General features: G+C 37.3%; 1 protein-coding gene across 6 annotated transcripts in view; it reads left to right on the forward strand.

Annotated features, from left to right (window-relative positions):
- ERG (ETS transcription factor ERG) overlaps positions 1–14,897 on the forward strand; it is a 148,932-nt gene that overhangs the window by 79,817 nt on the left and 54,218 nt on the right. Inside the window, exon 1 of one of the 6 annotated variants that reach the window (XM_084284053.1) lies at positions 2,216–2,337. The exons of the other annotated variants lie outside the window; for them this stretch is intronic. Within the exon in view, the coding sequence (XP_084140179.1) occupies positions 2,320–2,337 (18 nt within the window). The 5' untranslated portion in view covers positions 2,216–2,319. Of the gene's footprint in view, positions 1–2,215; positions 2,338–14,897 lie in introns of those variants that run through there. 6 annotated transcript variants of the gene reach the window in all.

The following is a 14,897-nucleotide window of genomic DNA, read 5'->3' on the forward strand; positions in this document are numbered from 1 at the left end:
GAATGTAGTCCTCAAGAAGACATTCAGCAGTGTAACACTGGATTTATATATGAAAAAACGAATCTATATGAATAAACTCATAGAGGACATAAATTATTGCACAGCAGTGCTGGCTTCAGATTGCTCTGAAGAGAACAGAAATCATCTTTGCAATGGAAGAAACCAGAGCTCCTTAAAGTGAACTATAAAATCGAGCTAAACTTGTACAGGGGGATAGATCCTGTGACACCTCAGAGCCCAGATCAGGGAGTAAAAGCAGGGCACCTGCTGCCTGCAGTCTCTCTGTTAGCATCTGGAGGTTGCTGAGGTTCCCAGAGCCCCATGGGCTAGCTGAGGAGGCCCCAAAGCTTCAAAGCAGCTGGAGATGAGCAAGGAGAGAGGCCCACCTGGGTGACACACTATAACTCTGCCAGCTCCCTATTTTGCACTGGTCCTGTGCTTTTTGTGCAAGCACAAAAGCTGTGTCCTTAGATTTCCCAGTACGTGGTCCTCAGGGAACCATTTCCATCAGCGGGGGTGGATGGAGCTTTTTTTTTGCCCTGCCTCATGTGAGGTGGACCGTCGCCTGAAGGACAAATACTTTTGTGCCAGGTAGGTAGTGCTTCATGTCCTCCAGATGCTGCTCTGGAGGAGTGCATGGCTACCTCTCACCTTCTTTTGGTCAGGATAGGAGGAAAAGAGTGAACTGGGACTTACGGTACTGCCACCTCTGTCAGTGTGTACTGTTTGGAAAAATTGCATACCAATTGCTGGCAGTCAAAAGCAGGTACAGAAAAACACTCTGGTTTCCTTTTCTTTTCATAAAAAGCAAGAGAGGAAGGCACTGGGAAAAGATGAGGTCATTTACCTCTACTAAATAATGCTACTACAAGCCATCACTATTTCTTACTCGTTTATTTATTTATTTTTACCCCATCAGAGTTCCTGGTCAGAGGGCAGGACCCTGCTACAGTGGGAATTGTTTACCTAGTGTTGCAGTGCTTTCAAATAAAATGTCCAATGTTTTGATGTTGTTAGAGCAGGTACTGAAAAATTAGAAGCCAGTTACAGTCAGAGCAGCTTTTAAAAATTACAAGACTATTTAAGAAGTAATACATTCTGACATTTTTTTCCTTTACATTTTTGAGAGTCCTCTACTCAAGCTTTATCCCTCAGCTGAAAGCTTGCAATCTTTACATTCTCATGTCTTTGACAAAAACAGAAGATCCTGCAAGACTTAAAAGAGCAAGTGGATTGTGCCAGCACTGGATCTCTGAGTGTGTGTTTTTACACTCCCTGACACTGTGGAAACACTTTGCCTTTCTCATTCCCAATCTCTTTCTTCTTCTCCTTTTTTTTTAAGATTCTTTTTTTTTTTTTTTTTTTTTTTTGGAGTTCAGCATTCCTAAGCAAGGGCCTAGGGCAGGGACAGTATTTTATTTGCACAGCTTGGAGTTTTGGGGTGCCCTGTAATGGCCAACTGTTACAAAAAGACAAATAAATATATAATAGTATAAAAAATAGCTATCATGTTCAAACCAGGAAGGGAATCACCAGTGAAACCATCTGATTTTCATGCATGGATAGAGCAGGAAAAGCTGTGAACTAACTAATCTAAGAGCATGGACAATGTAAGACTGTTTAAGGTGTTCAGACATTTGTTTAAGAAATGCATGTCTTTCTGTGGCTTCCTTTCCTCAGTGAAAAAGAGGTATTGAGAAGAAATTACTGTCACCAATCTACTCACGTCTAGTCTAAGAACAAACGTGCTAGATCTGGTAGGCTAGAAAGGGTCAATAGCCCAAGATCCAGTTATGACTGTAATGGACAAATATAGATGGGGTGTAAGCCGGCTAAACTGCATTAACATATTTGGAGATACCCCCACTTATACCCAGTCTGGCTGTGGCCCTGAATCAGCAATTCCCCAGTGAGCACACTGCTTGAAACCCGCGCCGAATGTGGCCCATTTCAGCTGACATCTGCATCCTGCCTCAGAGTGGCATGTAACACTTACTGCACATCAGATCACACCTGCCTAGGCAGTCACAGGCAGTAGACTTTTTTTGCTAGGAAAAAAAAAAAAGATTTTAGTCACATATCATCAAGAAAAACAACATTGTTTTAGGACTCTTATCTCTTCACTCCCAAATATCCTGTTTCTTCGAGCTGCAGTGGCCAGGACCAATAGAAACCTCTTCCTGCCATTGGCTGACTTCATTTCCCAGAGTTAGCACAATCTCATCCGCTCTAAACAACCTCATCAAAACTTCTTTCTGGTCAGAGCGAAGCAATAATTATTATTAGCAATTATTAGCGATCAATAATCTTGATCACATTATGGCAAGCACTATTAAGGTAAGAAAGGGGTACCTTTTTGTTGGATTTTTTTTCCGTAGCGTGTTCTTTGGTTTCCTTTATCAACCTAGATAAGTTAGAATTGGGCAACACCCCCACTGCCACAATAGAGGACAACAAGATTTCCTTTGTACTGCCTAGTAAATTTCCTTTTTCCTACTCCAACCATCCGCAAGGCTTAAAAACTTCAAACTCGGAAAAAAAATTGGGTTTTTTAAATTCACTGTTCAGTGCTGTGGATTGCATATGCGAAGCCCTTTTATGAGAGCTTCTGAAATTTCTTATAGGTATCATTCTGACAACTTGGATGTGTTTGCGGACTGCCAGAAGGGGAGAGGGTGTGCACCGAAAGGAAAAAAAAAAGGGTTCCTAAGAGTACTAGCCTTTTGGATACTTTTAAATGTTTCTCGTGTTGATGGGGACACAAATACTAGCAAGCGGGAATGAGGCACCAGCTCTTCTTTCCATGTCCTGCAGATGTTAATGATGTGCTTTTCTAGAAACTCTAGACTGGTACTCAAGACTTTTTGTAAGGTTATTTTAATAGTGGCGGCAAGATCTTATAGGTGTGTTCTTTTTCTTTTAATTTTTTGGACAATAAAATTATCATGTCGGCTTATGAATTTATCTCAGTGCATGTTTAGTGTGTGGCTTTTTTTGTTGTTATTGTTTGTTTTTTGTTTTAAGAAATGTTTTGCTGAGTTTTTCAGGTTGTGTCACTTAGAAACTGGAGAAAATCTAAATGTCTATCTATTGGAGCTTTTGCTTCTTTCTGTTTTGCAACAGATAGCAGTTATAGATATAACAATAGCTGTGATTAATTGCAGAAGTGTAACTTCAACTAAATGTTTTGCGATAGTGAAACTAATTTCGCGTAAAGAGCAAAACAGCATGTGAGGTACAGTGAGGACTCAGCAGCACTTTATTATCAGATTTGGGATCAAGGTATTTGTTCTCTTCATGGTATTGTGTATTTTTATACTTTTCTGATTATGCCAGAGATTTAGTAAGAGATATGGAATGGCAGCGGTGCTGGCCATTAGCTAAGTGGAGCTGAAGTTTGATTTCTCAGTAACTTCTGCATAGTTGTTAAAATTTTAAAGATCATAGGATGCTATTTGTTATAGTTTTCAAATTCTGAAAGTCTTGCCTGAAGACAATGTGTTTAAGAAGAATAATGAACCTTCTATTTTTGTAATCGCTGATGCTTTTGAGAGGCTATCTATAGAAACAAAGATCTGAATCTACTCTGCATTGCTGTCTAGTATCTGTTTTGCTAAATAGCTCCTGAAACAGTTGAATTCCCTTTGGTTTCACTGTGCATTTCAGAGCACACAGGACAGGACAGGATCAGGCTCTCTATGAGAATCTCAAGGTTCAGGGAGGCAAGAATTGCATTGATGAAAGAAAGAGCTATGTGCTGAGAGCTTTTTGGTGTCTATTAAACAGAATGCACTCTCAGTGCTGATGGGATTTTTTTCTTCAAAAATAATGTCACAATGAGATTAGATACTACATATGCTTTGAGGAGCATATATGTATATATATTTGACATTTTCTATTTGTTTAATTGTAATAGGTGATTATAAACAATATCTCATCATTGCTATTTCACCTCCACCTAACAGCATGATGAGAAGATACTGTGTGCAGTTGTGTATTGTGCAACCTGTTAATGCAATGCAGGCAGCAAAGCCTCCTGAGTGGAAAAATGTACACTTTGGTTTCCTCATCTGGGAGTGTGAATTCTGCAGACTAAAATCTGCACCCCAAATTGTTGTGGATTTCGGCACCCAAAGGGTTGGGAAGGCCTTGTATTCTGAAGCAAGGATTTTATTTATGCAAGTGTAAATTGTAAAATGACTGTAAAGAAATGACAGGTGCTTTGCACTCTAGGTGCAGGAAATGTACTTTGACATGAGGCTAAGCCAGTTCAAAGAGATTCAATTCCTCTTCTATACTGAGTACATAAAGAAGTAATGTAACTGAGAGGTTTCTGAAATAAAGAATTTCCATCTGAAGGCCAAGAGAGTGCTTGTGCTTTTGCTAAACAGTTATGTAATATGATTTCGCTGATGTTTCTGCAATTTCAAAATAATGGCCTGTGCTGCTTGCCAGCAAGGGGCAGCCCAGCCACCAGGCTATGACCAGGGGAGGTGGGAAACCTCCTGTGGGATCTCTGCACCAGGAACCCACTCTTGTCTTTAGAGAAGCCATGGAGTCAGTACTTCTGAAAATTGGGTTGCGGTTGTTCATAACCAGGTAGAAATTGCACCAGATTTACACACATGCAAAGGTAGCCTCCCCTAATGCTGCTTAGTTCTTTCTTCTCCTGTCACAAACCTGCATTCAGGGAATGGGAAACTGGACTGGCTTAACTGGGACAGGTTGCTGAAGCCAAACATTAGTGTAAGCTTTGGGGCCCCTTCTGCTCCTCCATGATGTGTACTGGCAGGTGAGCAGATCACCTCCCAGACTGCTTGCCACAAGTCGAGGGGCCACCTCACTCAGCCAGGGACCCCACTGTGTCACTGGAGCACAGTCAGATCCCTGGGGAATGGCTTAAGAAATTGCAGAGAGGAAAGGGGGTTCTGCCTCTGCAAGCGGTGTCTGAGTTTCTGCACACAGTTAGGAGGCTTGTATTTCTAATGTATTCACTGCTATCTACCTGCTGTAGTAGAGTTAATCTCACTGTGACATTTTTCTGGCATTCAAAGGCTTGAAAAAGGGCTTTTTTCAAGAGGGGGAAGTCTAGCAGTCAGGATTTCAGTGCTAAGGTGACATGTTTTCTTCTGGCACAAGCAGCACCTGGCAGATGTGTGCAGTAACACGAAGGTGCAGAGCCCTGAAGCTGAAGACTGTTGAATCAATACAGCACTGCTAATTATAAGCATCCCTATAGTTATAGTAAACACAATTTTAGAAAACATCGTGGCTTCTGAATAAGGCATCTGTCTTTGTTTCTCTGTTTTTTTTTTTTTGTTTGGTTGTTGTTGTTGTTGTTGTTTTATAATGAAGCAAAAATTACTTACACTTTACCTTGGTATAAAGTAAAAATACTTGTCCTGAAAGTCATTTTGACTTTTGCCATTATCTGATAGTGAAGGAAAGAACATGAAATAGAAAAATACAACTGGAATTATATTTCCTTGCCATGTAGCATACCTTGTTATATTTTTTTTCCCTGCTTGCCAGTACAATTACACTTATTTTTAGAAAAGCTATTTAGTACATTATCTTGACTTTGCAAAAACTAATTGATTACACTTGGAAATATTTATTTTACTCTAATTTACTATTAAATATGTTCCCCCTTCATTATTGATTTCTAATGTAAAGTTTGTGTGGAGGCTGTGCTCTCTGGGAGAAAAAGTCTGTGTCCTTGATAAAGGGCAGGAGAATCATTGTGGTTTCTAAAGCTTGAAAGTGTATGGAAATACTGATTAAAGGAACATATAAGCATAGTGGTGAGATTTTTTTATGAGAAATCTTAATCTGTGCTTCTCTCTATAGCATTACTTTTCTCTCACTTTCTTTTTAAAGTTTAAGTACTCATTCAAATATTTCCAAATCAAGGGAAGCTGAAAGCACTTAAAAAACCCTGTTCTTGGCATATGGAAATGTTCAAGTCTGTTTAAAGAACTGCATCTGCACTGAGGTTAATAGAACTAATACAGCAATTTGTACTTTTGTTCCTTGCATTAAAAATAATAATAATAAAAAACTGAAGATTTTTCTGATTTGTTCTCATCTCAGTTATGAAGTGATTCAATGGTGTACTTAACTTTAAGACTGTAAATACTTCAATTGGCTTTGGTGTTATAGCACTACGTTCTTAAAACCAAGCGCACATCTAAGAGCTCTGATAAATCAAAAACAATAGTAGAAAGAGTGCTTTAAACCACTTAGCCTGATCTTCTTAATTCAAAGTTTCCACCAATTTCAAGAAGATTTTGTCTCAATAAAGGTGGTAGAGTCAGACCTGTAGTTATTTCCAGGTAAAACATTATTTCTGACTTAAACATAAATGTAAAATTTTGAGTAAAAAAATAGTCATACAAGAACAGAAGATATTTGGGGGATTTTTGTTTTATTTTCTTTTGCTTTTAATCATCAGTCATTTAACTTAAGCTGGTTTGTGGCTACATAAGCCAAAACTGACTCCAATATAAGGATCTTGCTTTCCAGAAGTAAGTCCCCAGGCAAGGAACAACAGCTGGAAGATGTGTATGTTTGACTGTCTGGGTTGGTTGGCTTATTTGTTTGTTTCTTAACAAGAACTATATTATCTCTTAACAAAATGTTTTTCAGTATGGTCCATGAGTTAAAAAAGGTCTTTCAGAAATAACATTTAAAGAATCTAGTGCTCTTGGAGAATGAGTTGCTGAAAGATAAATACTAAAGTATTTCTAACAAATGTTGTTGCCGAAAGAAGATATTTATTTTCCATGTGACAGTTCATAAGCCAGTAAAAATATATAATGCTCTTCACTCACAAGAAAATAGGCTTCTTAATGTAAGTTTCTACATCAAGCCAGCAGAATTATTTTGAAAATCAGTAAAGTGAAGAAAAGAAATAGAAGAATGTGGTTTGTATTACTTGTATTACCAATTTAAGCAAAGTAAAAGTGATATAGTAGGGAGTATCACATGTAGCTCCAAACCTTGTCAAATTAAAAAATAAATAAATAAAATCCATTGACTGGAACATGACTTCTATCAGATTCATTATTAACTAGTTAAAAATTAATTTCCTTTGTTAAATAATTCTATGGTAGAGAAATGCCAGCCTTTTTTAATGTTGCCAGTAATAAAAAGCCCAGGGTCTGACAAAATGTGCATGTGTTCTGCTTGTCATCCTGCTGTCCTGTTTGTGTATTATAGAAGAAATTTTCCTGTGTTCAAAACAGACAACAATACCAAAACTCCAAAGCACTTATTGGAAAAGGAATCAATTATTTCCTTAAAGGATGTATCTGTCTTTATGGTTGCAGGGTTTATTTAAAATGTTGCTAAGAAGCCTGACTGAGGTTGGATAGTGCTGTGTCCCTGACTGTGTCCCTGACTGTTTATTCCCTGACTCCTCTAATCCCCCTCACCCCATCCTTAAAAGAGGGACTGTAAAAACAGCTCACCTCAGTGAACAGAGGGATAAGCTGTTTCAGGAACCATCTGAAACCAGGTGAAACCAGGAACTGAAAATTCAGTTCAAATCCCAGTCTGAATCAGGAGATTCAGGTTGCAATCCTGTATCACAAGGAAGTTATTTCTTTCCTTCCAGTGCATGCTTAGCTACCAGGATGATGATTTTTACTGTGCAGATAGTAGCATTATTAAAACCATGAGACATTGGTTAATTGTTGATAATAACCAGGAAATATTAGTAATTTAAAAAACAAAAACAAAAACAAGCAAGTAAACAACAGCAACAACAAAATACTACTGTGTTCAAATAAGTGATTGACAGCTCTGGTAATTATCATGTCATAAATCTAATTTGTTTCAAAATGAAATTAATAAAATGACAATCAAAACATTAAAAAGAAAAAAAAATAACGATGAGGTATAGCAATTTTTCTAAAGCTAGTCTGAAGGACACACCAAGTGATTGTCCCTGTACAATGGACCAGACAAATGGTCTTTCAAATAGGTTTTGAAAATTAATAAATGTAAGGGAGGCATATAATTCAATATGATTCAACATACCCTTCAGTTGCATGGTATGTTTATTTGGAGTGTGTATTGCAACTGTTGGTGTCACTAGGCTGATGTTAACCCTTTCGCACTAGGAAAAGATTCAACTTGCTGAGTGAAATGCATGTTTTGTCTGATTAAGCAGTGCCTGAAAGATGGGAAGGAAATAGAGTAACAAATTACAAGGACTGGTTATATGCAAATACCTGAAGGAAGGAGTGGTGAGTAGCTGTTTACAGGAAGTGGAAGAACTACCTGACTTAATAGAGATCAGATAGCAAGAAACAGTGTTATAACTGGGGAAAAAAGCTACAAGAGTGTGGACTTGCACTCCTCTTCCTTAGGTTATAGGAGCTGTAATGACACTTGGAAAGGGAAACGTTTCATGCGACAAATCCCTAATTACAGCTGTGTGGAGAGAAACAAGTGGCAGTATATAAATTCTACATGGAAGATTTTGCATAAAGACAATGCTAGCCCATAAGATTTTTTTTTTAAACTTCATTCCTTAAAGTTGAAAAACATCTTTTTTTAGACTATATGTTTATTACCTTGATAAACAGTAAAATGCTGCCACAGCAATTACCTTGATGATAAAGAGTCTGTAGACAGATACTTCCTGCATTCATTTCCTACTAAGATAAGTTGCCAAAATCAGGGACTACCAATACAGGAAATGCTTTCAATAGGAACTTCCTATCTGTTAATGTCTAATTCACTGAAAAGATCTAAGCCCTTCTTGCTTAATATAAAGTTAATGTTCTACCTGTTACTATTTAAACATGTAAGCCACAGGCCACAGTACAAAAAATCTGTTTGTGTAAAAGTTTAGAACCAATACATTGGACTATGAAATATATTCTTTTTTTTTTTTTTTTTTTTTTTTTTTTTTTTCTGCAATGGTGTTAAAGGTGGCCCTGCATTTTATGATACTACAAATTAAGATGGTTCAACAGACAAAGTTATTTTGTCAGATTAAGAGTAAGCAACCTTCCCCCATCTTCATGCTTATTGCCTGCATCCTTTCCTTATTTGTATGCATAATCAAATAAAATATATGTTTCACTAGCACTTGAGGTGTACTCCAACAAATACCATGTTCTGGATATTAAAGAGTCATGGCCATCTCTTGCAATTCACACTGACATATATATTCAAACAAAATAACTGAAATGGAAATTTTGCTTCACTGCACACAGAAATAAAACCATGACTAAGCTGTACATTTAAACTTCTGGTAAGAACAAGAGAAACCTAGAACAAAAGAAAAGTAAACAAAGACAGAAAACCTCCACTGTTAATTGTAACTTCAGAGTAATTGCTTTCAGGCATGTGAATAGAATGAATGAGGATTTAGGAAACCTGAAGTGAAATTGGCCAAAATGAAGTCAAAAATATTTGGCCAATGGCTTGACTAGGGACAGGCTTTCACCCAAGTTATTCATGAGCTCAGCCCAAATATTGTTCGTTGTTCTGCCAATGACTCCCATGGAATCACTCCAGGTTTCTGCCGCTGTGACTGAGATCAGTATCTCAGCCTTTCCCTGTAGAGTTGAGTAGTACTTTGCTATTGTGGCTTTTCATAGATCATTCCTTTTCATCTTTGAAGAACAGACCCACGTTCAGTTATTCCCTTAGGCTACTGAAGGGGGGGGGGGGGGGGGCGGAAGCAGATATTTAACTGTATTTTGGTCTATCAGGCTGGAATCAGGATAGATTTAATGACTCTTCAAAGAACGAAGTGAACACATTGCTTGGAACACTGGCTGTCAGACAGGAGATCTGGTCCTGTGGGGACCTGACCCAAAAGCCCAGTTCCTTAAGATGGGTTCTTCCAGTTGAATCTAGTTGTGATAAGTAACTTCCACAAGGCCATGGGTGAAGAAGCTCTGGGAAGTTGCCCCTTGGCTTTGTGTTCACAGCAGTGTTGGGGAAGTACATACTCCATCCTGAAAGGAATGTCCCTGGGACGTGATTAGCCAGCTCTTATCTACTTGCATACATTTTTATTATTGTTAGTCTTTGGCGTATTCACATCAGCTTTCCTCATGCGTAAGGTATTCCCTTGGAAATGCTCAATTTTTACTAATCAGAGCAACTCACTAAAGTGGTGGCCAGACACTTTTTTTTTTTTTTCATGATTTCCATGCAGCCATTGCCTTTTACAAAATTTTCCTGTGATTTGTCATCAAGGCACAGTTGCATGTACCGTTTTCATGGAATTCATGATCTGATTGTTTAGTCTACATAAAGAGGGAAAAAGAGGGGGATCCTGTGCCTTTAATGTTGTTTATAACGGTTGGACAGAGCTTGTCAGGTGAAGGTTAATTGCTCTCCAGTTAAAGCAGTTCTCTGCACAGATGGGTTATCAGGGCTGAACACTCGTTACAAGATTAATCTCATTTCCGACAAGACTTCCCTTTCCTTCAACTGATTTTTGCTCAGCCATTGGACCTGTCACCAGCCGTTAAAAGAAGGGTGGGTTACCTCTGGGATATTAATGCTTGTGTGCAATGAAACAATGCAAAGTGTGTGTCATATCGGTAGGGAACATCTTTAGGAGACAGCACATTTCAGCGCTGTTCTGAAGGTCGAGATTCATAAACAACAGAAACAATCAGGAACATTTGTATTAACCCTCCTAATGGACACAAGCTCCAGCTGAATCATCTGTAGGCTCATTTTTTCATGTCTACTCTACTCAAAATGTGATGCATTTTAATTTCCAGAAGTGTATTTTTATTGAAACTTTTAGTCAACAGAATAGCCACTTCTGAGTGTGGAACACAGGACTATGCTTCTGTCTGGTTGATTAACTAATGGATGTTGGCACCTCAGTTAATGCTTGTTTCAGTGATAGGAAATATAACACGGTGCCCACTCAAAGAAATTCAAACTTCAGGGGGTTTCTGTTGGACTCTATATAAAGTCTGTTGAGTTTTCCTCTTTTCCTAAGTTGGAGTAAATCAGAACTGTATCAACTATGTCCAACAGGCTATAGAGGTAGAAGACGGATGTAAACTGAGAGGAGAACTGGACACATCATGTTCTAAACAAAAATTTTGCCTTACTAAACAGGACTGCAGTAGGTCTGACAGTCCAGGTTGATCCTGAGCAGTTGGGTAGAGTGAGTTCAAGGAGGCTATGACATGAACACAGAAGTCTCACTGGAGTTTTAGGTTTATTTCAGGAGTTCTGATACTACCAAAATAACACAACTTGGCAAATGTCTCTGGCCGCCAAGTTTCTTCCATGCAGCTTTAGTCAGTAAATTCCAAAACACTAAACAAATACTCAAGGCAACAAACAGGGTAGCTCTTATGTTTCCTCAGAGTTTCCTGTCCTGGCTTTGGATCAGCACAGTTCCGTCTGTTTAAGGTGCTGAGTCTCTCCACTGACTTCACTGCACTTTGGATCAGGCTGGGTTGCCCCAGCCAAAAAAGCAAGCTCTGTGAAGGGTCACAGACAGCACAGTATCCATCTAATGGTCATGATAGATGTGATCCAGTAGACCACACAAATCCATGCCAGACTGAAAGTGTTGGAGCTGTTCCACTGATGTTTTATATTAAGAACATGCCTACCCTCTTCATCATCCTGGGCTCTGCAATGGTGAGGTGACAGCCCCCACTTTCATTTTATCAAATTTATAAGATGAATTCAGCATATTTTATACACCTGTAAGGACAGAGGTACCTGCAGCAAGTAAGGCATTAGAGAGCTTAAATAGAGAGAAGCCTTATGTCTAGGTAGACATCAAAAAATCATGTTATTTCTACTAAATTGGAGGGAAAATATAGAAAAAGTTTAGAGACAGAACCCATCCTTGTCTGATAGATACACAGCAAAAATCATTCATATTTGCATGCATAAGGGGCTGCTACATAGTGAGAAGAATGAAAGTATGTATTAGTAGTATTAGCCAAGTTATTCTCTTGAAAATGTTTCAATGAAAGTCTTTGTTTTTAGTTTATTTTATAAACATTTAGCAGAACTAAAAAATTACACAAAAATAATTTTTTTTTTTTCTTTAAAAGCACATTTTATCTACAAACCCAATATTTTCTTAATTTTCTTTTAATCATCAAAGTAGTCTAATAACTTTACTGTTGAATTCCTAGTGTGTGGCTTTTGGTTTTGTTTTAAATATCGGTGAGATTAAAAATATTTTTTCCGTGATTTAGAATCCACAAGTTTTAAGGAAATATACTTGCTACAGCTATAATGCTGAAATGAAAGGTAGACAGGAATTTAACCTCTGGATGTCAACTTCATAAACTATTCAACAGTATGTATTCAGAGCCAAAGAAATTCAAGTAAGTGGATTCCATTACTGGTTCTAATAAGATAGGAAAAGTGCATAGTAAATCTTTACAATCCCAACTAAATCACTGGTGCTTTCTGCCAGAGGAGTCTTTAAATGGGCCAGGTTGAAATTTTCCAAAAAAAAAAGGGTTCATCAGGTTAGATTGTTAAATCTCTGCTTAGAGCCTTGAATAAGGCTCTTGATTTTCTAAAGTGCTGAACCACTATAGAGTTCCCACTGCTTCTGCCCAGTGAGGCTTTGGATGGATTTTTGAAGATGAATTTACTCAAAATTGAAAAGAAACATTATGCCAGTTATCTGCTTTCAGTGCTGTGGGAAAAAATAATAAATAAATAAATAACAAATAGTCAATAGTACCTTTCCAGAAAAAGTAAAAATAAATAAATAAATAATAAATAAATAAATTTTAAACAGTTTCTTAGAAAAAGACTTTGGTCACTAAAATAATATAATTGTGAGTTGAAGAAAAACAGTCACTCAAGAGATTAATTTGGATAAAAAAGCTTTGCTGTACTCTTCTTTCTTGTATCATTCTCCCAATCTGTAGACTTAATTAGCCCAAATGCTTGAAAGCTGCCATTTTCCAATTCCTCTCTGATATTTTCCCTCCTCCCTTTACTATACTGAAACAGAGACTGTTTTTGTTTTCCAGATTAATAGCTCTTCTCCCTTTTAAAGTCTTCAGACCATTTGTTTGATGGTTTTACATTAGATTTTTTTTCACGTGGATATCAATGACATACTTCAGATAAAATATTGCCGCTAACATACTGCAAGTCTGTTGCAGATTTGATGATGATGACTTTTTTTAATGCATTCGAATAGACATTTATAATATTTTGAAGTATAGCACAATCTTTAAAATTATGTGCAAATCACTGGCCATCATTCTGCATTATTTTTTCTCCATAACAGTGCCAGGTCCTTTAAAATTAACAGGAATGTTACAGCCCAGTGGTCCCCAGATTCACTTTTTTTTTCACACCTGCATCACATACTTAATCTAAGGTTTTAGAATCTAGACCACAGCAAATTCAGTCCCAAGTATGTTTCTCTTCTGAGCCTTCACAGGGCTGTTTTCCTCTTTCCTAGAGGTTTTGTTTGGCCTCAATCTCTGTAAGTCTCAGCTGCCTTGCAGAGGATGCAAGTCTTGCCAACTCTCACAATTTTTATCAGGAGTCTTGTGATACTTAGGGTTTTTTTAAATACCAGTTTCTTAAATTTTATGAATGCCTGAAGACCTCAGTTTCCATTTACAAAGACTCTCTGGTACTATAGATTCTACACCAAAGGCTTAAAAGCCAGGAGGCAGATCCAAAGTACATTGCTATTAAATACTTTCTGTTTCTAATGCCTGACTTAAAAACTTCAAATGCTTTTGTGTGACAGGGCTGAACTCATTACAGGGCAGAGGCCCTGCAGAAGAACTACATACACCACTTGGATATGGCTTACCCCCTTCTTAAGGGGGCTATACATGGTGTTACTACTACATAGGTCTTGACGTGTCAGGTGTGGAGGTAGATCTCATGCAAAGTGAGAACCTTGTCTAAAGGTTGAATGCAGATGAACCCTCACTAAGCTGGAAATTTATGGCATACTTTTTAATTAATAAAAATAATGAACCAAACATTTTTGATCATGTTTCTAGTTTGTAAATTGGTATTCAGATGGATTCTTGCCATCAGATGTCTTATATTAAGGCTTTCTCCTGAAGCTGTAATTACTTAAAGCTGTTCATCTAACCTATTGCATAAACATAATTTCTGTGTTATAATTCACATAACCTTCATCTTATTGTTGTTGTTGTTGTTGTTTTTATATCAGAAAATATTTGATGTTTGTAATCATCACAAATATCTCACAAGTAAATACAATGGAGCTCTATATACTAGTGGCAATTTTCCCTCCCAATATTGCAATTTATGGAGCTTGAATGTTTTAATGACACTGTAGATTGATTGAAAGGTCTCGTAGACCTTTCAAGAATGGTTAGTATTAAGTGCGGTGTCTATTAACTCCAAGGCACTGTTTTCCTATTTTTTTTTCTGGCTGCTCTGCTCTTCCCTTCCCTAATGAAAAGAGAAGGATTCCAAGAAATTCAGAAGGTCCAATAAGAAGATCAGGAAAATGTTACAGAAAGGTTCTACAGGGCAGTTTCAAAGCACAGGTTGTGAGTAGTGGGACACAATATTCAAATTAAGGTGACAGGAAAGAATTTTATTATTTTTGTCAGTAAAAGATATTTAGAATTCAGAATGCAAGAGGTGATGACATCAGCTTAAAAATAATGAAATTTCAGGAAATAACATGTATTTTTCACTTTCTTATCTACTTTTTAAACATAGAATTTCACATCTTAAACACTTTTTCTTGGTCTCATTACATTGGGCTATGATTTTATTTTATTTTATTTTATTTTATTTTATTTTATTTTATTTTATTTTATTTTATGAATTGGAAGCTAACAACTCTTAGGTTTTCATTTGAGTCTAGAAGTTAGGTGCAAAAGAACCTAAGGTTCAGTAAGGACATGAAA

Source organism: Netta rufina (genome assembly GCF_964035555.1).
Source record: "Netta rufina genome assembly, chromosome: 1".
Taxonomy (NCBI): Eukaryota; Metazoa; Chordata; class Aves; order Anseriformes; family Anatidae; genus Netta; species Netta rufina.